The sequence below is a fragment of the Macrobrachium rosenbergii genome, chromosome 21 (assembly GCF_040412425.1).
Source record: "Macrobrachium rosenbergii isolate ZJJX-2024 chromosome 21, ASM4041242v1, whole genome shotgun sequence".
Lineage (NCBI taxonomy): Eukaryota > Metazoa > Arthropoda > Malacostraca > Decapoda > Palaemonidae > Macrobrachium > Macrobrachium rosenbergii.
Window position 1 is genome coordinate 33,491,234 of NC_089761.1, and position 26,972 is coordinate 33,518,205.

General features: G+C 38.1%; 2 protein-coding genes across 7 annotated transcripts in view; one reads left to right on the forward strand and one right to left on the reverse strand.

Annotated features, from left to right (window-relative positions):
* LOC136849881 (uncharacterized) overlaps positions 1–26,972 on the forward strand; it is a 31,053-nt gene that overhangs the window by 1,025 nt on the left and 3,056 nt on the right. The window contains exons 1-5 of one of the 6 annotated variants that reach the window (XM_067123385.1): positions 19,651–19,757; positions 21,701–22,783; positions 23,152–23,324; positions 23,963–24,116; positions 25,876–26,069. In XM_067123385.1, the coding sequence (XP_066979486.1) occupies positions 21,935–22,783; positions 23,152–23,324; positions 23,963–24,116; positions 25,876–26,069 (1,370 nt within the window). In that variant the 5' untranslated portion in view covers positions 19,651–19,757; positions 21,701–21,934. Of the gene's footprint in view, positions 1–19,650; positions 19,782–21,700; positions 22,784–23,151; positions 23,325–23,962; positions 24,117–25,875; positions 26,070–26,972 lie in introns of those variants that run through there. The other 5 variants (XM_067123383.1, XM_067123386.1, XM_067123388.1 and 2 more) reach the window with 5 other exon arrangements.
* Positions 1,512–17,178, reverse strand: LOC136849879 (indian hedgehog B protein-like). The gene is made up of 6 exons (XM_067123382.1): positions 16,863–17,178; positions 8,578–8,624; positions 7,182–7,368; positions 6,163–6,328; positions 3,072–3,214; positions 1,512–2,129 (listed from the first exon to the last, which is right to left on the reverse strand). Exons 1-6 carry the CDS (start codon positions 17,026–17,028, stop codon positions 1,792–1,794), a joined length of 1,047 nt encoding a protein of 348 aa, XP_066979483.1. The 5' UTR covers positions 17,029–17,178; the 3' UTR covers positions 1,512–1,791.

Sequence of the window (26,972 nt, forward strand, 5' to 3'; positions counted from 1 at the left end):
TATTTTTAGGAAGGAACCAAAACAAGTGACTCTCACTGAGAGAAATGGTCCAAAATACATAACTGTTGGAAAGTAGGCTTACATGGCTCCTGTCTATAACTATTCTTCATCACAAAACATGCTTTGAAGGGTAAAGATTTTTCAAGGACCGTTGCAGCAATGAGTCCTAACCTTAGCTTCCCTAACCTCCGACCTAACCTGATCTAGAGCACCTTGAGTCCTAGAGTAATCATTGGGATTCATCCCAAACTTACCATCTGTAACCTAACCTAAGGCGTCTGGAATTTATTTTGCTGAGAGGCGACAAGCTTAAAGATGCAAGCAACCAGGAAACATACATCTATTGATTGCAATTATAATAAATCAGTCAGAGGCATTTGACTTTCCCAATTAGTTCTGCTGTTAATGGAAGGCTAATTAACAACAACGATGGTGCTGATATTGGTATTGATCTCTGATGTCTGGTGTAGGTACACTAACGAATTTGATCAAATCTACTTCAAAAGAACCCGTATGTGTCATTAGTCACTGGGTTTAAGGTTCCACAAGTGTTTCTTATATTAATTGTGTTTTATATGTAGAGAGAGAGCCGAGATTACTTATAATGGTTTCATAGATAAGTACTTGTTATCAAATGGCAAGGATCTAGTTTCAAATTCCCATCGTTTGGTTTTTGGGTTAAGTTTTCAGGTACATTTGTACTGCCTTAAGAAATAGGCAGGATTGTTGAATTTCTGCTTGTGAAAAAATGCTTCTGCAAAATGAAAATAATTGCTAGGTGCTGTTAGTAGGGAAAATACCCCAAGCTTCATTTTGAAGAATGATAACGAAAGCATAAATGGGTCTTGGCTATTCAATCTGTGAGGAATACTTTTTTTAAATGTCTTAAGAGTCCAAATAAATTTGCTAAGAGGAAAATCAAGATTACATGCATACAAGAGAGGTACATCATTCTTCCTTGTGTAACAAATAGTTACATTAATAGTGTGTGTGAACCTGAATAAGTTTTATACAGAGGTGTGGATGGGCATCAGTTTACTTTGAAGATACAAAGCATGTAAGTAACCACCTTTTGCAGCATTGCCTTTTAGCTGGCACAAGGCTTTAGCCAATTCCTTTGTATCTGGTCATGCCAGGACTGGGACAACTTATCGAAGTGCCCACCGCTGGAGCAGAGTAGTTAGAGACCACTAAACTTAAACTAGAATCATTTACTTCTCAGAACTAGATCCAGTTCATGATCAGAAATGCAAGTTGGCTTCAGATCACCAAGGGGTGGCTCAGGAGACAATGCATAATTCCAGAGTTGGTCTCCCTTGTTGACCAGACACTAAAACCAAGTCCCTCTTTGTGGTTGAGTGTAGAAATTGATGTGATTTGCAAGTAGAGTTTATTTAAGTGTCACAAAGTGCATATTGGATGTTTATTTTGATATAAAATGTAGAGATTTTCAGGACTTTAGCATAAATGCAGTGAAATGTTTGTTAGTTGGGGTGGAATCAAAGTCGATGTAGAAACTGATACTCGATTTAATAGGTCTGAAAACTGACGAGTGACGTTCTCTTATTGAGTATATGAATTACATCTTCAGTAAACTTATGATGTAATCGGTGACAGAGATGAATTGCTTCAGGAGAGAATTACAATAAATGTATTGTGATTACCTTGAATTGAGTACATCTTGATTTTATTAAGTATTATGATTATCAGTTTTGTGAAGTTTTCTATATCACTCATTTTACAAACTTATGCTATTATTCAGTGAAGACAATTAAGAACAAAAAGATTAAATCACACAGAAGTAATGAAAACATGAAGGGCATTGTTAACCAGATCCAGATAGGGAGGACAAGACAACACTGCCTTTTCCTCCACCAAGGGTTCCACAACCAATGAGAAATCCTTCGGCGCCAAGTATCGAGTGGGGAGAAACCTTCGCGCAAACCATTTCAGGAGTTGTACGTAAGGCATGGTCCCTTCATACTGACCTTCCTTGGCCATCCATGAGGGGAACCACCTCACGGGGGCGAGGGCCGTGTGGGCTATGTCGTGGGTGACGGACGCGTAGCAGGATGCTAGGATGTTGTTAACGAAGATGGTGCCTGTTTGAGTGAGAGGCACATACGCTCCTGCAAAGTTAAGGAATATTTTTTAATATACACACAGATATATGCATATATTCAGAACACCAGCTTGTTCTTGTATTGCGCAGTGTTGTACATTTACAAGGTTATGGCCATGCAGTACTAAATAATATAAAATATATATGAGATTGCAGGGTTTTGCCTCTGCATGGAATATGAACTAGATTAGACAGAAGCTTGTGGTTTGGCAGTAGGCATACTGTCTACTGGCCTTTGAATAGATGTTTGCGTGATGGAGGAGGCTGACTTTATGTCCTAATGCAGGCATTCTAAATAGTACCTCATAGTAATAAATCGTTTTAGTGTTTCAGTGTTTGCTTCATATTTAGGTCTTTTGACTGTCATACCTCCTAGTGTGAGTTCTGTATAGCTACTCTACTTTCCCAGTTAATATGAACCTTTATATTTTTAGTATTAGGTTATTTAAAGTCATGCTTGAAGATACTCTAACATGAATGAGCTTATACCTGCAAGCTTAAGTTCATTTGCTCCATTGTTCCACCTAACGTTATCTTAATTAAGTTATCATACCTTATAGTTTTCCCTCATCTAAGTTATCACACCCCACGCATTGACTTATTTGACTTATTATGCACTTTCATACCTCCTAGTGCTAGATAGTTTGTGTATCTAACATTCTGGTATTAACTTGTCCGGGTTATTGTTGAGCCTCTTCCTAATAGGCCTAGCTCAGTTGAGTAATTGTACCTTGTTCTACTAGCATTTTAGAGGAGGTAACATCTAGTTTTAGTTTATTTGAGGTAAAGGTTTAAGTTAACATCCGGTTTTTGTTTGAGTTAAAGGCGTACCCTTATGCTTGCTCATCAAGTACCCCCATGTGATAGCTTAGATGAATTATCACAACCTTGTACTAGCTAATATCAGTTATCTTAGTGCCCTTGTTCTTGGTTGTTTGAGATATCGTACCTTGTTTAAGGACTGGCGTGATGTTTGTTATGTTGGTTACCATGACTTTCTTTGCCTGATGTTCGGGTGTTGAGGTTGTTGAGAGCTGGAACTTTTCAGACAGCATCAAGAGTCTTTCGTTTTCAGAGACCTCCCCAGAAAATCTGAAATGAAGACAATACAGTCAACTCATTGTTTTATGCACAGTACAGTAATTGTTTGAACAGTCTGCTTCGTAAGTCTTCAGTCCCCTGGTAACGGAAAGAAAAACCTTTGAAATTCACTATAGGACGGGAACTGATGTGTAAGCTCTAAGGTAGCTGGTAAAGTTGCTCAGTAAGATTTGGTAAAAAGGTTAGCTTGGGTGAAAGGATGAATCAGTGTATTTTCAGATGGTTTGGTCATGTGGAAAGAAAGGAGGATATGATTGGCTAATATAAAAGGAAGGAGGAGAGGAAGACAGAGAAAGTGCTAGATGAAAGGTATGAAAGATGTTTTGGAAAGATAGTGCCATAATATTCAGGAAGCATGATGCAGAGGGCAAAAAAACTTTGTTTTGTGCAAAGTTCATTCATCCACTAATCATCAATCAGATTATATGAGTTTGGCATTGATATTCTGTCATTTTTTCTCAGAAGGCACCTGGCAGATTATATGAGTTTGGCATTGATATTTTGTCATTTTTTCTCAGAAGGCACCACCTGGTGTCTCTCTCTCTCTCTCAGAGGTGTCTGTTTACGAAGCACCTCCTGAGTAGACTGGAAAACAGCCCAAACTTCTTTAGCTTCCCCGTCCGGTGTGTCACTGGCGGGACAAAGAAGCCCCAAAACACGCCGACGCCTGTCTGAAGGTTTGAACATTTTATTCCCGCCCGACAAGTTTGAACTTTGAAGGCGTTTGATGACGTTACACGTCTAGTTTGAGCCTTTCGTTGAAGTGGGAGGGGTTTAATAGTTACTATTTTTAGTGGCTTTTGTGATTATTGTTATTAATTATTATGATTTATATTGATTTTTGTATTTATTGTTATCAACTTCTCATGGTTCTTTGAGCCTTCAGGGTAATTTACGCAAAGTCACTGTGTTTCTGTTTTTTCTGAGTTAGTGGATACTACCCCAGTACTACCCTCGTTGCATTTTATCACATTTTTCTCTGTTTATTAATTTATTTTTTCTTATTTAATAAGTGGAATCTCCTCTTTCTGCATTTCCCTTTACCACCTCTTACTTCTTCCTAATGAACACCATATTATTCTTTGGAAGCTTGAATTTCAAATCAATGGCCCCTGTGGTGGGCTTGTTCCATATGAATGGGGTTCATCGTCTGAATGATAATAATAATAATAATAATAATAATAATAATGGTAATAATAATAATAATAATATTTAACGTTCTTGATTTAAACATTAAAAAAAGAAATGGCGGAATCGAGTATTGGAAAAGGGCGTCAAGTGTTTTAGTGCAGTTTGGAATTACTGTTTAAGAAAGGATTAGTGGGAGCAGAGGAAAAAGAGAAGAAGAATGAAGCAAAGGATTATATAAGTATCTAAGAATGGAGATGCATATTGAATGGGTAAAGAAGAGATTAGCTGTACTGAGAGAGAGATAGAGAGAGAGTAAGTCTGTTAAAATCAGAGAGAGAGAGAGAGAGAGAGAGAGAGAGAATGAATATGCAAATGTTTCTATAATCCTGTGGAGAGAGAGAGAGAGATATCTGTATATGATTCTTTAAACAGAGTGAGTCCTAAGGAAAGACAGAGAGAGAGAGAGTCAACCTGTAGGTGATTCTCAAAACCAGAGTAGGGAGACGGAGAGGAGAGAAAAAGAGAGATAGACAGTGAGGGAGGGGCGAGAAGGGGATAAATAGGCCTATGTAATTGCTGTAGTGGTAATAAAGAGAGAAAAAGTGAGGGAGATAAATATTAAAAGGAGACCAAATAAAAGGCATGTGTACTTATTTATTCAGTTTACATATTTACTTATTTTTCAGAAGGCCATCTTTGATTGCAAAGGGTTGATGGGCCTGGTGAATTGGTAGAATTAGAAAGAAATCGGGGTCAGTTGGCTCCAGTCCCTGAATACACGCTCTCTCTCTCTCTCAGCATAGAAGAATCGAACTTACCAGTAACCTCTCTCTCTCTCTCTCTCTCTCTCTCAGCTCTCAGCATAGAAGAATCGAACTTTACCAGTAACCCTCTTATTTGCTCTCTCTCTCTCTCTCTCTCTCTCTCTCTCTCTCTCTCTCTCTCTCGGCATAGAAATATCAGACTTGTCTCTCTCTCTCTCTCTCTCTCTCTCTCTCTCTCTCTCTCTTCTCTCTCTCTCTCTCTAGATATCAACTTGTTTACTTCTACTCAAAATTGTTAATCTCTCTCATATGCCAATCTCTCTAACTCTCTCTCACAATGTTTACTTCTATCAAAATTGTTAATAAATATTTTGTAGGATTAGAGAGAGAGAGAGAGAGAGAGAAAATTGTAGCCTACTTACGAAAACCTATTGTTCCTTAATTAATATTTCGTAGAAGACTAGTCTTGAAGTGGGCCAATTTAATTGGAGAGAGAGAGGGGAGGGGAGGGGGGTTGTAGATGTTTTCTGATTAATTAATTACTTCCGACGGGGGGGTTGTAGATGTTTTCTGATTAATTAATTACTTCCGACGGGTCTCGTTAGATCAGAAATTCCTTTAGGCATTTATGAAGAATTTTAAAAATCCGATTCAATTCTAATTTAATTTTTTTTTTCTAGGCGCGATCATTATTGGTCTCCGGAGAGCAGTGGTGTTGAAGACACGGTTCTCTCGGAAACGAGAGTATGAGGATGTTTTGTTTTTTGTTTGTTTTATTTGCTAATTTGTTGATTTTTGTTAAGGTATTTTTGCTTATTTTTCATATTAAGTAGTGTATTTTATTTATTTATTTATTTGAAAATTTATTTTGTTTTAAGAATGTATTTTCTTATATATTTGTTAATTTCTTGATTGATTTTTTTCATTTTCATTCATGTGGTAAAAAAGTACCATAGTTCAACAGCTCAGATAAAATTAGACTAGACATATTTTGCATTCTGTACAACTAGGACAAGGTAGCTGTTCTTGCTTGTTAACTCTTACCTTGGGAGCAGTTGGTTGTCGTTGGAGGTGAAGAGGAGGTGGGAGGAGGAAAGGGTGAGTTGAGGTCCTCCTTCAGTAGAAATGGAGAGATACTGGGCTTCCTCTTTAGGTCTCCTGTCTAGCCAGGCCACCAGTGGGCTCCAGACTGGGTCTCCGTTGTCGTTCCCTGTGTGGAGAATTGGGCTGAAGTTTGGTCTTTAGTTTTATAGTAGTACTAAAGGTTTGTGTGTATGTGATTACTTTGTATGTGCATGCGTACGTGAAGTGGTATATTTGTAATTGTATTGCTTTTAATGTGTATGTGTGTGTTTGTTTGTGTGTAATATGTAGTTGGGAAGTTTGGTCTAAGTTTTATAGTACTATAGAGTCGTTTGTGTGTAAGGAATTTGTATCATCTGCTGTTTATAATTGGATTGTTTTGATTGTGTATGTGTGTTGTGTGTGTTTTGTTTGTGTGTGATATGTAGTTTGGAAGTTTGGTCTATGTTGTATAGTACTAAGGATTTGTGTGTATCTGAGTAATTTGTATGTGCCTACGTACGTGATATACTGTGCGCCTACGTACGTGATATACTGTGCTTATAATTAAATTGTTTTGAATGTGTATTTGTTTGTTTGTGTTAAAATGTAGTTTGGAGAAAGACACTCAAGTGATAGGAATTAGTCATTTTAAATTTAGACTATCTGGAATTATGAGATGTGCAGATATTTAAAAAAAAAAATTTTTTTTGAGCCTTGCACGGAGTTGGAAAACCTAATTAATTGTTATGTGATGTAATCAAAAGGAATATAGTTCATAATGTTTTGTTAGGACAGATAAATATAATCCTGTTTAGGTATAGGGACAGAGGTTTAAACAACGAATGCTTAGCTATCCAGTAGGAAGGCCTAAGTGCAAGAGTGACTAAAGTTGCAAGTTGTTCCTGCAACGTGACAGATGGACCAGTGATCCTGCAGTTGAAAGAAGCGTGTGATATTTAGAATACCCTGTAGCGGAAACAGAATAACGAATCTCTTACCAGCGAGGACCATATCCCCGATTTGAAGATCGGCCATCCTGACCTCCCCCTGGGGGGTCGTTGCGCGCGCGTCGGCGGGGAAGCAAGGCCCGTTCAGGCAGTCGCAGCAGAACGAACGCCTTAGCGCTTTGCTGTAGCAGTTGCACAGCCCTCGACTCTTGCACGAGACCATGACGTTTCCCGAGTGCTAAAATCAAGAGAGAGAGAGAGAGATTTACAGTTTTATTTGCATTATTTTGAAAGCGAAAAAGAGGTTGAACGGAAGATCGGCCTAATGAATAAAGGTTCAGTGGAAGGAATCGATAATTTTTCATGAGTGCTGATTAGTTTTTCATAAGAACTGATATTTGAGAAAGAAACTAAATGTTATTCACGTTATTTGAGAGTGAAAAAGGGGTTTGATTTAAAGATAAGCCTAAAAGCAGAGGTTAAATTGTAAACCAAACATAGGCCTAAAAACAGAGGTTAAATTGTAAACCAAAGATAGGCCTAAAACCTAAAAACAAAGGTTAAATTGCGAACCAAAGCTAGGCCTAAAAACAAAGGTTGTTTAAATTGTAAACCAAAGATACGCCTAAAAACAAAGGTTAAATTGCAAAGCAAAGATAGGGCTTAAAGCTAAAAACAAGGGTTAAATTGTAAACCGAAGATAGGCTTGCAAAACAAAGGTTAAACTGTAATCCAAAGATAGGCCTAAAAACAAAGGTTAGCGCAAGAAGTATGTTTAGACTTAACTGAGGTTTCATCAAAGAAAAGTTTGTATGTTTAACTGGAAAACGTATCCATAACACATACTAGCTATAGAACAGAAGAACAAGTTATTCACGTAACAATAACATAACAGTCAACGCCTAAAAAAAAAAAAAAGAAGGTCCCACTTGGTGGCCCAAAAGCGGTTCAGAGAGAAGTGGGTGCCGGGGAGGCGGGGGGGAAGAGTGTTGGAACCTCGCAAAAATAAACGCGAAGAGTAAGAATGAAGTTAAAGAACAGGAAATTAAGAATTGGGAAAAAATGGTAGGGGAATAGGAGGTTGGGGGGGGGGAACTAGGAGGGTGTATTGAAGGGAGGGGATGGGTTGCCAAACTACCTCGGCTTGAACTCTTCTCTTTTGAAGAAAATATAAATAAAATGAAAAGGTATATTTTTGAATGGAATGTAGGTCAGATACGTATCTGGATGTTGAAGAAAGTTGTAGGAACATTTATATATATATATATATATATATATATATATATGCATGTATATACTTGTAATATTGATTTAATTAATGTATTAATTAATGAAATCTTGGAACTTTTTTCTTAAGAGGTCAGAAGGCAAATAACCAAAGATTCTCTCTTCTCTCTCTCTCTCTCTCTCTCTCTCTCTCTCTCTCTCTCTCTCTCTCTCTCCTTACCCTGAGGTAATCCACAGAAGCATCTCTGTTTCCGGAACCGCCAACATCTGTAAAAGAATAATTAAGAAAATAAATGCATTATAGAGAACCGAGCATGGCAGAATGTAAGTTAATATGCTAATGACCCACTTAAGATCTACTGCTTACAATGAGTATCTCCCTCAACACCGTAGGTAGCTGTCTAGCTTCTTTAACTTTGTCATAACTCCAGTACTGGACCAGCAATTAACTTGTTCTTAAGAATGATTTGCCTGATATGGAAGTATTCCAACTCATTCTTGCAATTCCCTATTGCAAGAATGATGTCGATATTGTGATATTTTCATCAACGGTTAATTCTGTCGTTTTTCCTATTTATTTATTAATTTGTTTATTTGTTCTTTATCAGTAAGTGATCTCTTCATTCTGTATTTCCCATCGCCTTCTGTTACTTCTCTCAAATGAATTACCATAATATTCTTTGGAAGCTTTAAGAATATTAAGTCAGTGGCCCCTCGGGTGGGTTTGTTCCATATTGCATAGAGTTCGTGTTCTGAATAAGAATGATAATAATAATAATAATAATAATAATAATAATAATAATAATAATAATAATAATAATAATAATAACTTTCTTTGGAAGCTTTAAGAATTTAAAGTCAGTGGCCCCCTCTGGTGGGCTTGTACCATACGGCATAGAGTTCGTGTTCTGAATAATAATAATAATAATAATAATAATAATAATAATAATAATAATAATAATGATTTTTTGGGAATCTTGAATTTCTAGTCAGTGGCCCCTGTGGTAGGCTTGTTCCATATGAATAGGTTATTTGTCTTCTGAATAATAATAATAATAATAATAATAATAATAATAATAATAATAATAATAATAATAATATGTAATAATAATAATAATAGTAATAATAGTTTTCTTTGAAGGGTTTAAGAATTTTAGGTCAGTGACCCCTTTAGTGGTCTTGTTCCATACGAATAGAGTTCTTCGTCTTCTGAATAATAATAATAATAATAATTAATTAAGTACTCGGCAAGGTTCATCTTGTAGTTATCTTTAAGCTCATTAACTGTCCTAACGAGGTATTTGCACCGGCAGAGCGTAAAACGTAAGCGTTTGCAGTCCAGTGCATCCAATTATAAGCTGTTTTTTGTGTCCAAGTTTGGCCACTAATTGAAGTATCATGGTAAGAGGGACGAATTATAACCGTACCCGGATATTACCAAAATGCCCACAGAGCGATTGGGTTGGAATATATAACAAAATTTAGGCCAGCGGCCGAGCGCTTAGACCTCTGAGGTCATTGGGAAACTTATGGTTAATAAAAAAAACTTATTTAAAGGTGTAACAGGAGGAAAACCTCTTGCAGATGCACTGTGAAACAATTGTTAAGAGAGGGTTGAGGAAAGTAAGATGGAAGAAAGAGAAAATAAACGGAGGCACAGTGAAAAGAATGAAAGGGGTTGCAGCTAGATGCCTAGGGGACGCCGTTGCGAAGACCTTCAAGTGATGCTTCCCAGTGGGGACCACGAAGTGAAGGAATGACAGTGAAATTGATTGTATATTGCTATAAGCAAGAGTGAAATAGCGGGTAAACAGTCTTGAGTCAGTCTGAAGATTAGGTATTGCATGATTGAGTGAAGTCACAATTCAGCTTCAGGTGTGAGACAGGTAAATGTCACCTGAGGTGACCTGACTTCCCAGCACTCAGGTAAAGGTGACTCTAATCAATTAAGGTAAGCGTTGGAGGAGGAAGTTGACTGCCGAAATTTATTTGGAAGTTGATTAAAGACTCAGAATTGAAAGAAGAATTGATTTTTGCACGTTTTATACATTCATAATCGTGAGGAAAAACTGCAAAAACTTAAAATATAAAGTTGTAAGAAGTTCGCAGGAAGAGTTTCTTGAGAGAATATTTGGAAGAGAAACATAAGACGATTAGAAATAGTGGCTCTGATACGCAGAAGACAGAGGTAAATTGTTTTATTTATTTATTAGTATTTTTTTTTTTTTTGTTGCTGAGACATGCACCTTTAAATGAAATGCTTATTTACTTTATATTTAGAGATTTACCTACAACATATATATATATATATATATATATATATATATATATATATATATATATATATAATATATATACTCTATATATATATATATATATATATGTATGTATGTATGTATGTATGTATTATATACCCATACGTACAGGTAGACATGTATAGTGCGTGTCACCATATCGTATGAGACTTTCTATACCATTTTTGTTCTCAAATTTAATGGGAAAAATGCCTGCCCTTATTCCGAATGGGTACATCTGAAACCCATGGAGTGAGAGAGAGAGAGAGAGAGAGAGAGCTACTGGTGGCTGTGGTCTGGGCCCATCTCTCCCCCCCACCCCCACCCCCCATCCCACCCACGAGACGTCTAGAAATCACGTCTCAAGACGGAAAGACGAAGATGATGTTTACATTAAATCTCTCTCTCTCTCCTTCTCCTTACCCTTGTCTTAAGTATGTCGACTTCTCTGAGCCATAATCCGATCACGCGAACTTTTTTATAATTTTTCATTTTATTTCCCTTCTTGGTCCGCTTGCGGGGGTTGGGGGCGGGGAGGAAAGAGAGATGATCGTGTCAGATGTTCGTGTCAACAGTTGGTATATTATTTTTGGTTGGATTTGGCCTCTTCCCGAGGTCGTTGTGGATGTACCCTTTGCTGTTCGACTTGCAAGATGCGTTTTTTTGGGGTCGTAACTGAGCTTACTGGGTTTCTTGAAGACGGAGTGACGGCTTAATTCTCTGTCAAATAGACAGGAGGATGTCTATGGTTCATTTTAATGATTTCTGTGCAGATTGTGACGTTGTTTGACGTAAGATTTTGCAGATATTAATGTATGTTTGATGTAAGGTTTTTCAGATATTAACGGTGAGTTTGACGTAAGATTGTGCAGGTATTAACGGTGTGTTTGATGTAAGATTTTGCAGATATTAATGTGTGTTTGACGTAAGATTTTGCAGGTATTAACGGTTTTTTGACGTAAGTTGTAGAAATTAACTGTGAGTTTGGCGTAAGATTTTGCAGATAATTACTTTTTTGACGTCAGATTTTGCAGATATTACTTTTTTGACGTAAGATTTTGCAGATATTTCTTTTTTGACGTAAGATTTTGCAAATATCACTGTTTGACGTAAGATTCTTTAGATATCCCCGTAGGAATGTAGTGCCGCCAGTGCACCTCACGCAGTGCACTGTAGGCATTACTTAAAGGTTCTTTGCAGCGTCCCTTCGGCCCCTAGATGCAACCCCTTTCATTCCTTTTACTGTACCTCCGTTCATATTCTCTTTCTTCCTTCTTGCTGTCCACCGCCTCCTGACAATTGTTTCAGCATTATTTCCAGCCATGAATGACCTCATAGGTCCCAGGGATTGGCCTTTGGCCTGAATTTTAGATTCCATTTCAAGTTAACGTGTGTAGTCAAAGTGAAGAAGAATCGTTTTTTGATAAAAAAAAATTCAGGTTAATTTGAATACATTTTTTTTAAATATTTCCTCTAAGACGTCGAGGGAGTTTTTTTTTTCTTTATCCATTATTGTTAATACCACGGGAGATGTTGGACCTCTCTCTCTCTCTCTCTCTCTCTCTCTCTCTCTCTCTCTCTCTCTCTCTCTCTCTCTCTCTCTCTCTCTCTCTCTCTCTCTCTCTCTCTCTATATATATATATATATATATATATATATATTTTTATACACATGTATACACATATATATATACTCTCTCTCATACACATTTTTAAAAGAAGAAGTTTGGAATAGGTCCTTCTTCTATTCATGGTGGGTGGGTTTTTCCACTCTCGCATGCATTCGGGGGAAAGGGCGCATCTTGGGAAAGAGCTTTTTTTATTTTCAGTGTTTTCATTTATTGCTGCTTCAGTGGAGCTTCTGATATTGGTAATGTGTGCGCGTGTGTGTGTATCTCTCTCTCTCTCTCTCTCTCTTTCTCTCCCTCCTCTGCTGGCCGCGAGTTCGAATCTCCGACCGACCACTGAAGAATAAGAGGAATTTATTTCTGGTGATAGAAATTCATTTCTCGCTATAATGTGGTTCGGATTCCGCAATAAGCTGTAGGTCCCGTTGCTAGGTAACCAGTTGGTTCTTAGCCACGTAAAATAAGTCTAATCCTTCGGGCCAGCCCTAGGAGAGCTGTTAATCGGCGCAGTGGTCTGGTTAAACTAAGATATCCTTAACTTTTCTCTCTCTCTCTTTCTTTCTCTTTGGACTGACGTGTAAAGGCCTTATGTTGGTGATTTCTCTCTCTCTCTCTCTCTCTCTCTCTCTCTCTCTCTCTCTCTCTCTCTCTCTCTCTCAGTTAACTGGCCATGAAAAAAAATTATATAGCACTTCCTCCCTAGGAACGATATATATTTACCTATATAAATATTTACCCATAAATCCATCAAGTTACTCTTCCTTCTACTCTGTACTGAGACACAATCAAAGACGGATTCCCCGTGGCGAAAGTAGCCCCGTTGCTTCCAGTCTGAAATGGTATTTTTCCCCTTTCCGCAAATGGGTGAGGGGAAAATTGAATTATCTGGTGGGAATTGGTGGCCAATTCATTTATGTAGTCGCCACATTTTTTGCTTTTTTGTTTTTATGTTGTATTGTCTGTTCCTTTTGTCTTATACGTGTTACAGGCAGATAGCGAAATGCACTTAGTGACATTTGATCCCCCAGGGGCTAGTACTAAACACGGCGAAACAGTGACTCACGTACACTGCTTCGCCGTCTTTAGTACTATAGCCCCTGGGGAGATCAAATGTTCCTAAATGCATTTCTCCATCTGCCTGAAATTTCAGGCAGTTCGTGAAATGCCTGGTTTCGCTATCTGCCTGTAACATACCTAAGAAATGTGTTCATGCAGTATTTGTGTGTATGTATGTATATAGGCTATGTGAGCGTTTTAAACTACCCACTCAGACTTGAAAACGTCAAGATTTAAGACAAAATTATTGGAACTGGGATGCCAGAATGCCTTTAAGGCTCGGGTTGATTTCATTTTACCTGCCTAAATGCTCCAGACTTCTTTATTTTTGTTGGGGTGGTTGGTTGGTTGGGGGCCTATTGGCAGGCTGTGTGCGTATTTTAGGATGTTCCACTGTTGTTATGACCCGTTACGTGGCTTCAAGTTTCACGGAATTTTGGTTAAAATGATTTTTTTTCCATATTGATGGGCTGTTTGCATATTGCAGGATGTCCCATTGCTGTTATAACTCGTTCCGTGGTCTTCAGTGTTAACGGATTTTTAGTTTAAAGCCTTGTAGTTGCTCAGTGAGAATTTGAAAGCACTTGAAAAGAGAGTATTGCTTTGCTTCAAGCAGGTGTAAAGCGCCAGATTTAGTAATGAAAAAAAGAAATCCTTCGGGAAATGTATTTCTCTCCAGATAGCAGAATCGTCTTGATTCCTCTGTCAAAAAAGTTGAAAGCAGAATCTGTCTTTATCTATGTCTGTGTGTCTGTCTGCCTGCCTGCCTTTACCTCCTTAATGTCTCGGAAATATAATGAGGATGTTTTTGTTTCTGAAGCGTTAGGCAAAAAATTTTCGCCGGTTTGGGAAAGCAAAGGTTTTGATCCGTGGGAAGAAAAACAAGAATTCGTCAGGCATAAAGGTGTAAATTGCAGTGCAGCTTTTGCAACTGGCTTGGCATTTCTCTCTCTCTCTCTCTCTCTCTCTCTCTCTCTCTCTCTCTCTCTCTCTCTCTCTCTCTCTCTGTACACAGTTCTAAAGCAGTGAGTCATCAGTAAGGTATAAATTGCAGTGCACAGCACTTGCAACTCTCTCTCTCTCTCTCTCTCTCTCTCTCTCTCTCTCTCTCTCTCTCTCTCTCTCTCTCACATTTCTAAAGCAGTGAAAGTCATTATAGGCCTGCAACAATTAAAGAAAAGGAAGCCATTAACGAAATGGTTACAATTTGAATAACATGTTTTCACATTCTTCATATAAGAGAATATTCTCTTTAACCATTATTACAAGATTTTGGACCAACTCACCTGAAGAAATTAAACATGTCACGGTCAGATAAGTAAATAAGTCTTATGACTAGCGAACTAAACATGTCCCATCGTTACCACATGTTTTTTTTTTATAGTTACTTTCATGTTTATATTATACTATTTTCCCGACCATCCGATTTTTTGTCACGTGGGAACACTGTCTCCTGTCAAATTTATTTCGTAAGTTGATGGCAGTTGTCGCTTGCTCGAGTGAATATGAGCGCATAAAGATGAATAATAATGGTAACTTGACGATATTCTGGATGCCGTGGGGAGATACGATACAAACAGATCTATTATAGGAGATTATTGATCTTTAAGCCAAGACGCCACACCCTACCGGCCGCAAATTCCTGAGATGTTGCTAGTATTGCACCAGCCCCGGTTTATTTTGCCATGCCCCTACAGGTTGGATTAGGTCAGGTCAGATTGGTAATATGAGGGTAATTTGGGTATGAGAAACATAATGAGATTATTTACAAGAAAATTCTATGGTTAGTTTTTAAGATATGGCGTCCCGCTTTTTTCAGGGGAAGGTCTCAGTACTCGGTTGCATCTCGGGAAAATGCATCGCGCTCCGATCGGTGTGGGACTAAATGAAATTTGATTATCTTGGCGTACAACTCTTGAGGTTTTTGTCCCCAAAGCAAATCTTGATTCATATTCCTTTTGTAGTCTCGTTCAACTCTTGAGTTTTTCCCCGAGGAAAATCTTCGTTTATTTATATTCATTTTGTAGTTTTTAGTTTTCTGAAAAGAAAACTTGTGCCGGCTTTGGCTGTCCGTCCGCACTTTTTCTCACCGCCCTCTTATCTTAAAATTTGTTGAGGCTAGAGGGCTGCAAATTGTATGTTGATCATCCACCCTCAATCTTCAAACATAACAAAATGCAGCCCTCGAGCCTCAGTACTTTTTATTTTATTTAAGGTTAAAGTCAGCCATAATCGTGCTTCTGACAGCGATACAGGATAGGCCACCACCGGGCCGTGGTTAAATTTTCACGGGCCGCGGCTCATACAGCGTTATACCTAGACCACGGAAAGATTGATCTTGATTATACGATTTAGCGGCTGTACAGAAAACTCGATTGCGCCGAAGAAACTTCGGCGCATTTTTTACTTTAGTTGTTCAAATGACTCTTATAAAGTACATTTGTTAAACTCTGATTCACACCGAGACGAGTTCTGACTGGTTATCACGAAAAACTAAACAGTTTGACGCGCTCACAGTTATAGACTGTCTGAAGTCTAGTGATTTCAGGCTTATATCCTAACTAGGGGGTGGTATTCCAAAAACCACGGGCCCAAAATGACTAATTTATAAGAGGCTTAATTTTTTCTTACCACTTTCACGCAACCATATTTGAACAAATACCATGATTTAGTTATAATCACTTGAGAGTCGGGAACCTGTTTCCTAAGTCATTGAAATTGTCCCTTTCCAATGATCTGTAGAGACGTCTGGCCAGCATTCGCAGGGGGAAACATTATATTATCATAATTATAAAAAATATTTTGTTGGTGTCCACGCTATCTGATTTGCTCAGAAACGTTTTAAAGTTTTTATCACAAATATAACTGTAAAATATTGAGTTATTTTCGCTTTTTGCATAGGTTTATGAATTACTATAATTAAAGAATATAGAGGCCTTTATGAGTTTCATGCTATCTCATTTACATAAAAATCTTTGCCACCCGTAAGGAGGCAGTGCTATCAGTGCACCTCACGTGGTGCATTGTAGGGATTAAGGTTCTTTGTAGCTTCCCTTCGGCCCCTAGCTGCAACCCCTTTCATTCCTTTCACTGTACCTCCGTTTATATTCTCTTTCTTCCATCTGACTCTCCTCAGACTTCTTGAACAATAGTTTCATAGTGCATCTGCAAAATGTTTTCCTCCTGTTACACCTTTAGGACATTTTTATTCTCAGTTTCCCCCTTTCAGCCTGAATGGCATCGTAGGTTCCACCAGCACTTGGCATTTTGGCCTAAATTGTATATTCCACTGTATTTCTGTATTTCTCTTTGCCTTCTCTTACTTCCTAATGAACAACATATTCTCTGGGAGCTTGAATTTCAAGTCAGTGGCCCCTTTGGTGGGCTTGTTCCACCTGAATAAGGTTCATCTTGTGAATAATAATAATAATAATAATAATAATTCTATTCTATTCTAAAAATCTCTGTCAAGGGACAGACATAAATATAACTGTGAAGTCTTTTTTTTTTTTCTCGCATTTTACTCACGCGTCTGCTCCTCCAGTAGGCTGAGGACGTCGCTGAAGGACATGGAGTCAGGGCGCCCCGGATTGGCGTAGATGACACCCATGAACACGCCCAGGAGTAAGGCCGCCCGCAGGGCGATCCCGGTGCTGGCCGCCCATGTCCTCTCACGCCCTCTGTAGGTCCTCATGGCGAAAGTGTGGTGATGTTCTGGGGGGATCTTCCTTTCTCTCGCTCCTTCGGCAGCGGTGTGAAGCACCAGGATCTCGCCGTCCTGTTTATATACTCCCCAGGCAGCCAGTCTCTCTCTCTCTCTCTCTCTCTCTCTCTCTCTCTCTCTCTCTCTCTCTCTCTCTCTCTCTTTCCACGGCTCGATGAGTCATACGCCTACTCATGTATTTTTGAGAAGTTCCGTTCTTAAGACTAAAGACGTAAAGTGAATGTTTTTTTTATATAAAATTTTCTTTTTGTTTATGGCCATTTGGCCTCTATTAAAGGATTTGTTTCTTAGATGAAATACGAAATGTTGGAGCAGTGAAAGCTGAAGAAGTTAGACAGCAAAGTGGGTGGGAAGGGACCACAGAGAACGAATGAATAGCCAAATTCAGATTAAACCTCAGAGGCAAAAGGACCGCTCAAACAAAAATACTATCTGCTGTGTTTCACGCAAGGCATACTGTAAGCGGACGCCCCCGCCCTCCACTGACGGATTGTATATGAAAAATTAAGTTATTTCAAGGCAGTATATTCTTGGAAGCGATAAAAACACCCTTTTGTTTATTTATACACGTCCTCCTTCAGAAAAGCATCCCGTAGGGGGGGGCGGGCGCGTTAGTGACATCAGTGCACCTCGTGCGGTGCACTGTAGGCATTACTTAAGGTTCTTTGCAGGGTCCCTAGCAAAGAACCTAGCTGCAACCCCTTTCGTTCCTTTTACTGTACTTCCTTTCATATTCTCTTTCTTCCATCTTCCTTTCCACTCTCTCCTAACAATTGATTCATAGTGCAACTGCGAAGTTTTCCTCCAGTTCACCTTTCAGACTTTTCTACTCCCAGCTCTTGGCCTGTGGCCTAAATTCTATATTCCACTCCATTCCATTTTCCCCTATTCTGAGAAAATGGTCTTCAAAGATTTTGATGTCATTCAGTCTCTAACTAATTCACCTAAATTAGGTTTGAAATTGCGACAACACAGAAGCTGAAGTTTTGATATATAACAGAGTATCAAAAACTAAGACATTTTGGCTGGAAAATGCAAATATTTGCCAAAAAAAAAAAAAAAAGGGATATGCCAGTTCGTCAAAATAGGGACTAATTCTCCATGGTGGTTTTATCGGAGATATTCCAATACGTGGTGCTGTCGAGAATAACTGGAATTATAATAAATGAGGTGATAACGGAAAGAATGAATCGCCTGTTGCTAGAATTCCTTCAGTAACCTGTAAAAAAAATAACATCTAGCTATCTGTTTTGATTTTGTGTTGACATGTACCTGGCTGTACCCGTGTAGGGGGGTTAGTGTCGTCAGTACACCTCATGCACTATCTCTGTAGGCATTATTTAAGGTTCTTGGCATCGTCCTTAGCAAAGAACCTAGCTGGAACCCCTCTCATTCTTTTTACTGTACCTCCATTCACATTCTTTCTTCCGTCTTACTTTCCCCAACCCTCTTCTACCAGTTGTTTCGTAGTGCATTGCGAAGTTTTCCACCTGTTACACCTTTAAAACCTTTTACTCTCAATTTTTCTTTCAGCGCTGAATGACCTCGTAGGTCCCAGTGCTTGGCCTTCTGCCTAAGTTGTATATTCTTTATATTTTTTGATCTGTCGTAGCTTTAACTGTTTTGAATATTTAGAGATAACTGTTTAAATGATGTTTGGCGACAACAAATCTCTCTCTTTTTTTCTTTTTTTTTTTGTATAAATTTCAGTCTTGGGACGTGGAATTAGATGACAGTACTCAAGTCTGGCTTTCTCGTGAATTTACATTTCTACTTCTGTCCAGTCCGTATATTTTTAATCTAGTAGTTTCATCTGTTTTGAATATTAAAACGCAACTATTTAAACAACGTTTGACGACAATAAGGTTCTATTTATGCATAAATTTCTCATCTAATTTCAAATTAAATGAGAAACAGTACTAGCCAGGTCTCTTTGTCATGCCTATGTTCAGTCCGTATTTTTAATCTTTTGTAGTTATAACTGCTTTTAAGTGTTTAAATCTAACTACTTCAATGACGTGTGACTACAAAAAAGCTATATTTATAATGAATTTCAGTTTTAGGACGTAAAATTACATGAGAAACGGTACTAGCCAGGAATCTTTGTCATGCCCATGTTCACTCAATATTTTTTAATCTTTTAGATTTATAACTGCTTTTAATTGTTTAAATCTAACTACTTGAACGAGTCTGACGACAAAAAAAGCTATATGTAAATATGAAATACAGTTTAGGACGTAAAATTACGAGAAACGGTACTAGCCAGGATTCTGTCATGCCCACGTTCACTCCGTAATTTTTAATCTTTTAGATTTATAACTGCTTCTAATTGTTTAACTCTATCTACTTGAACGACGTCTGACGACAAAAAAGCCATATGTAAATATGAAATACAGTTTTAGGACGTAAAATTACGTGAGAAACGGTACTAGCCAGGACTCTGTCATGCCCACGTTCACTCCGTAATTTTTAATCTTTTGTAGTTAAAACTGCTTTTAAGTGTTTAAATCCAACTACTTAAACGACGTCTGACGGAAAAAAGCTATATTAATATATGAATTTCGTTTTAGGACGTAGAATTACATGAGAAACAGTACTTTGAACTTCCATAGTGAACATGGCTTCCAACGTCCGGAAGATAATCCCAACGACGTCAACTTTTTCGAGGAATGTAAACAATAACATCGCCGTCTGAATTGGTACCCACTAAGTACCCATGGAGGGTAATTTCTCGCTATAATGATTCATTTTACAGTTTGTTTCGATTGTTTTTGTAAAATTTGAACTGTAAATAAGGCCAAATGTTGTTTATGTTTGTGATATCTTTTAGGCTACGCTGAGGTAGGCTACGTGTGTTCTGGTCTGGGCTACGCTACGCCAGGCTATGGGTTAGGAAATAGTGAAGGTTATTTTTAAAGTTGTAGCCTAATTTTGATATATATGCTTTTTTTTTTGTTAATTTTGGTGTGGTTTTGATGTTTCCCTTTCATGTTCGTCCGATAGGCTAGGTTATGGTTGATTGCCTACGTTAGGTTAAGCTGACCCGTTACATACCCATATTATCCAACGGTTAAAAGAGGCCGCAGCAGGAACCATGGTTTTTGGGTCAAGGGTGAAACTATTAGCTACTGCACCTTTCCAGATTCAGCAAAATGGGCGCCCTGTTTAGTGCCAGCCTCTTGGGGATGAACGTAAAACATAAAATAGTGATGATAAATACCATAAAAATAAAGTAAAACACGGACAAAAATAAGCTCTTCGTTGGGTGAGTCGGTAGAGCTGCGGACTGGCACTCGCTGGGCCGGAGTTCGATTCCCCTGCCGGCTGATGAAGAGTTAGAGGAATTTATTTCTGGTGATAGAAATTCATTTCTCGCTATAATGTGGTTCGGATTCCACAATAAGCTGTAGGTCCCATTGTTAAGTAACCAATTGGTTCTTAGCCACGTAAAATAAGTCTAATCCTTCGGGCCAGCCCTAGGAGAGCTGTTAATCAGCTCAGTGGTCTGGTAAAACTAAGGTACACTTAACTTATGGACAAAAAGCAGTAAATATTCCAGTTGGTAACCGGCGGCGACAAGGCCCCAGTAGTAGTTTCAAGTTTCACTGATTTTTGGGTGGAGGAAATGAAAGAAAGTGAAATGCAGGGATGTGGCCTAGCCTAGGCTAACTTGAGGTGCTAGGCTGCATCCGGGAAAATTGCAGACAACTACCTCAGCAGCCCTCTATCTCGGCAATGGACGCCCTGTTTAGTAAATGTCACAACCGTAAACAGCAGACGGCAAATATAGCAGTTGGGCACTTGCAGAGAAGTAGTGTGCAGTTTTATCCAGTGGGGACTAAATTGGGAATACAGGATTTTTGGGGAACAAAGATCGGTGCAGGGAAATGCCCTGACCTAAGCTAGCTTAGGGTGCCATATCCTACCTGATCAGAGGGGAATGAACTTGGTCGATGCTTTAATTTCTCAACAAATAAGTGAATCAGGAATTTTTTCTGGCAGCCTATTCCATGTATATGTATTTTTTTTATATTCTTTGTGTAGATTACTTCCATGTTTCCACATCCCCTTCAAATAGGCTATAAAAAATAGCCAAGCCTAGGCTATGTGGGAAACCAAATTGTTTGGAGAATCAAAAATTAATGTAATACACCAACAGGAATGGTTTAAAATGGATAGCTCACAAGATGAAGCAGTTAGATAGATGCATATGCATGTCTGTAACCAATATCTTTCCCAAAACATATTGTAAAGTACAAAGATGTCACATGGTGAGTTACAGGGATTTGTCTCAACTTTTATGTAATTATAAACTGTAGTTTGATATAGGGCCATGCTTTCTTCCCTGCTTTTGGTTTGTGTGCTACATTCACCCCTCTTGAAAAGTTAGAGCATTCATTGTAAACCATCAGTGTTCTACCTCGTAAAAATCAAACTTCCTAATAATATGCCAAAGACATTTTTCTTGAAATTTACTGTGGAAACTGTCATAGAAAACACTGAGAATACAAGTCTTTGATTTGGTGAATGATTTAAGAGGTAGAGATTTTATATTTGTTTATGATACCAATCTAATAAGCACAGGTAAGGTTTATTTGGTTTTCTAATTACAGTAAATTAATTGTTTTATTATTTTTCCCAGAATTTGGCTTGCTGTATTACATCTTGGTGGTACCCCTTTCACTCCCTGTCGTACTCCTTTTTCTCTACATCCGATGGCTTGGTTGGGAACTCTTCACAAACAATTAAGTTGAAAGGAAGTAGATGCTTAAATGAAGTGAAATTTGTGGATCAACAGAAGCCCCAGTCGAGAAATGTGTTAACTTAGAAGGCGAAACATTCAAGATGTAATGATGTTCAGATCTTGGTTTGTAACATGGAATCATCAGGACAGCCATCAGGTGTACCAGGTGTTTATCAGGTACACAGAAGTATTCCACATGGTGACATAGCGCTGAAGAACAAATGCCCCTCTGGTGAGCCGCTTATGGACTGTAAAGTGATTGGTGAAGGGGGTAAAGGGAAAACTAGAAAAGTTACTTTAGAAAATGCATCTTCATCCCAGGCTGTTGATTTAAATTCTGACATACCCTTAGATGGTTTACTTCCCACAGTTGGGAACAGGGGTGAGCCAGGCTCTATTGTGATTGGGGAACCAGTTCAGGGATGTGTAATGGTTGACTTGCCTGAAAGTGTGGTTAAAGAGGGTACATCAGTCCAAGTTCAGTCTGTTCCCTACTTGATTGATCAACAAGTGTTAGTCCAGGTCAGTGGTGAAGAATCAAGAATTGAAGTACAGGCACCGAGAGCATCTGATTTAGTCTCGGTTTACGTCAAATCAGGCCAGGGCTCCGGCAGTTCTGTCGCCGACATCAGAAACTCTTTAGAAGTTGCAAGTAACAGATGCCTCCCAGTTGAACAGCCGAATAGCAGTGATTCCAGTCATGTGAAACCAGGCCTTATAGAATCCAGGTTTGTGTTTCAAGATTTGTCTAGAGATGAATTCCCCACGCTCAGCCTTTCCGAGGGTTCTCAGAAGGAAAATTTTGACATCAAGTTGGAAAATGAAGATGACAGCTTGCAGTTGCCTAGGAGGAAATCTGCTAGGAGGGCAAGATTGAAATGGAAGAGCTTAGAGGAAGAAGACAACGTCATCAGGAGGATCAACTTCCTTAAGAAGAGAAAACATTACCCCCTTTCTCCATCTGATAAAGGGAAAGCTTTTGTAAGTACCTTTGTAGTTTTTGGCATTTTATACTATTGTGCAGATCTTTGATTGAAGAATAATAAGTTATTTTAAACCTTCATGTAATTTTGTAATGTCTATCGTTATTTCAAGAGTTCTTAATGACAAATAATGATTTAGACCCACTGTTTACTATGTAGGTTTTAGTCATTCATTTGGAAATCTTAAAGTTTCAGCTGATTTGAGATGACAGATGTAGTCGTTAGTGCTATGAAGCCAAAAGGTTTTCCAGTATTTTGAGTGATTACCAAAACGAGACTTTGGTCAGTGGATCTGTGAATGATTTTTTTACTTACACTCATTTAGTTATCAGTTACTTAATTGTTTTCTTTATTTCATCTCTCTAGAACAGCTTGAAGCCAGAATTGCCTTTGGCGGACGTACCTGTTTGGGCCCAATACTTAACTTCGGTCAGAGTAATAGATGGAAAATGGATCTATGGGATTGCTTCTTCCAAAGCCATTTTGCATCAAGCCTTAGAAGGACATTCCAGAAGTATTCTTTGTGATTACATTAAAAGGTTTGTGTTTTCATGTCAAATCTATCTTTCTCAGTTTTGGTATGTAAAATTTTATATTGTAGATTGCAGAACACTGAGTTATTTTCCTATATATTTCTTTATAAGGTAAAGTCTTTAGCTGGAGAGGGGATAGAACTGACTTGGTTACATTCACATCCATAAAAATCAGACATGCACTTATATTCACGTGACTGTCAAAGGACAGTTTGTAAACAAATATTTGTACTGTAGTACAGTGCTGTTTTACTGTTGATCTCAGCCAGGTTAGCCTATGCTCAGTTTTAGAATGAAGATGAAAAATTATGCAAAAGCTGTCTTGAAAATATTCAGAATCATTCTTTAAATATTAAAAAAATGTACCCTTTGTCAGTATACCTGTATCTTAGTTTCACATGTTGACTGGAGACTGGATTGAGCTTTTGTTCCAATTATTTATGGAGGTTTGCTGTTCAACAAACTCGGAGACTTATTGCACAGTGCCTGTTGAAACCAAGATCAGATTGCATGATGTGCATATATATTACTGTACTGAATCTCATGTTGATGCATTAAATGAATTCCCAGTGTTTTTTCAGTGAGTAAAATCAATTTTTATGCCAAAGGAAAGAATGAATTTCATGTTCAGTTATTCTCCCCAGCCATCCTTGCAACTTTGAGAAACGACGTAACGCAAGGTCTCAGGAGTGTCGTATCATGTGGCAACACAAGAGAGTCATGTTTGACGGCGTTCCATTCATCATCGCCTCCTCTGAGGACCTGAAGTGTACCTTTGGGATGAATTACAAATTTAAGGTGAGTAGCAGTTAATGTTTTTCAGTATAGTTATTCATATATATTAGTCCTCTTGATAAGATTGCTCCAATTAGTCATAATGCACCGCTCCCAGTTTGTGTATTATTTGACTTTTCATCCATCTGTGCATAGAGCTATGAAAGTTCCAGAAATTTATACTATGAATGTAGGTAGTTTCTTTCATGTCCATAGATTTGTTTCATACGAAAATTGTTATTTTCTTTTGTGAAATCTTAATCTAAGGTGTCCAAGACAATCCACAAAAATAATTAGCTCGTTATCATGGTTAAAAAACTGAAAAATGATAATACCTGTGCTATATATTTGGGATTGTCATTTCTCACTCCACTGGACGTCGTTTGCATGAATGTATAATTCTTACACACGTCCTTTGGACGTAGAAGTATCTACAGCTGGTGTGCAGTACCTAACCCCATAGCTTATGCTCACAAGAACACTAGTGGTTTGCTGCTTCTCTTCTTAATAGAGAAGCAGTCTCATCATCAGGTACTTCTGCTTATGCTCGATTTCAGTTCACTACACTCATTATCTTCAAGGGGTTTACCTGCCTTGTTAGTGCTATTCAACCTGTGAAGAATTATGAATTTTAATTTTACAAATGTATACAAGATTGTAAGAAAGTACAGTGGACTCTGCCTATCTGCAGTTCTGGATTCAGCTTCACCCATTCACGCATTTTTCTGTAGAATGTATATACACATTAGTTGTGGAAAATTCGCCTCTTCTCAGTATTTTTCAAAGAGAAATATTCACTAATTACTGTATTTTCATATAATTTTCGTGATAAATGCATTTTTCGTGATAAAACTATTGAAATCCTCAGGTATAAGCATTTGTAGAGGTTTTTAGTGTTTGAACCATCAAGATAGGAGCTATAAGCATTTTTAGAGGGGTGTCAAGTATTCGCAGATTTTAGCTATTCGCAAGGTGTTGTGGTATGCATCCCCACGCGAATACCAGGGTCGACTGTATTTCAGTATCTCACGACATGGAAGTATTGCATTGACATAAAAGTAACCTTTTCCCAGCCTATGGTTTGGTCATGTATTTGCAGTATAGCAGGTGACCAACAGTTGTGGATGTGCGCAAATATTGTGCTTATATCCAACCTTCTCGCACTAACCACCAGGACAAGTCTAATGGCTGTTTGGTAATACTGTACTGATCTCGTTTATGGAAGCATGTTTGGTCTTATGGAAATACAAATAAAAGAATCTTATATACGATTATCTTTCGTGTATAAAAGGCTCCAGACTGTACACCTAGGAAAAATGCAAATTCCTGTTTAAATTTATTTGCTCTCAAGGAAATACAAACCTTCCCTTTTTATAGTTGAAAGACAATCATATATAAAACGCTGTTGTTTTGTATACTTAGGTTAAAATTTGTTTGTTGTTAGGGAAATATAAACCCTCGCCTTTTATATAGGAAAGGTACTCCTTTATAAAGGACTCTGGTTTGTCTACCTAGGAAAGATATAAATTAGGTTTTTGTTTTCCATGAAATGTTGAAACTGTAATTTCCAGAGATTACTGTACAACACTGTATGTGCATTTTTTGCTACTGTTTACCAAGATTTGATATATTTTCTACCAGATCATTTCACATCTTTTGTGCTTTGTTATTCAAGCATATGAATTTGTATACAGAATGGATTAGTGTAAAATCTTTTATTAGATGTAAAAAAAGAACTTCACTTATTCACTTATTTCACAAGACTAAAAACTGATTTTTCCAGAAGAAGAAAAATGACGAGGTTGCGGACATGTCGGTTCCCGATGAGTTTATGAATGAGGGAGATAAGGGGAAATCTGAAGAGAACAACAGGGTTGAGGAGAAGAAGAGCAAAGTGTCAAGGACGCCCAAGAAAGCGTACAAAGACGTCATGTTCACATCGTGCCCTGCTAAAATAACTGTGAAGGTCATTGTCAAGTAAGTACATGAATGCTGTATCCGATTGACAAGCTGCTTAAGTAGATCTTTTTTATGGTTTGTGGATGGTATCCACATTACTTGTGCCATCATATGCCATGAGCATGTATGTGTCTTATGCCTGTTTGACTTGTATTTTCTTGATGGTTCATTGTCTTGTACTTTTTACGCAGTCTTCCTCATAAGCTTCATTGAGTTATGTGCATATTGTGTTACTGATGCGTCTTATGCTTTAAACCTGTATTTGTCTTATGCGTGTTCGACTTGTACATTCTTGATGATCCATTTTCTCTTCGCTTGTACGTAATCTTGCTCATATGCTTCACCAAGTTTTGTGCATCTTGTTGTGCTTGTTACTTTTTTCCTCTCCCCACATCTGCAACGGTTGCTTGTCAAAGCTTGTAACTCAGCGTCCATCGTAAGATCAGTTCTAATTGAAATTAACAAGAATATGTGGTCTAAGTCTGGTGGATGTTGGAGATGCACGTTTTAAAACGGACAGTTGCCAAACTAAGCATTCTAGGGGTTGGCTGGTCTTCACACTGTTGATAATGTGCAGCTGCACTAGAAAATGGTGGATAATCTCTAGACTCGGGGGAACAGCAACCAAAATAGTACTTGTAGAATAGAAATTTGAAGGCTACAGTTTTTTGGAGAGGAAGACGGTCAAGGAATGGAGTTTGGGATCTGTAATTGAAGCTTTTACATTTGATTCAGTCATGGCACGGAGGGGAAAACAGTACCTTTGGATTATTTTATGGGAATTTAATGCTGCATTAGTGTTCAGCTGTGTGATATTCAAACAGTATTCAAAGAATCAGTATACAGTATTTATGTTCAAAATACAGAAAAAGTTCATATTAAATTATTTAGTTATCTGCATTTAATGGTCAGTGTCATATA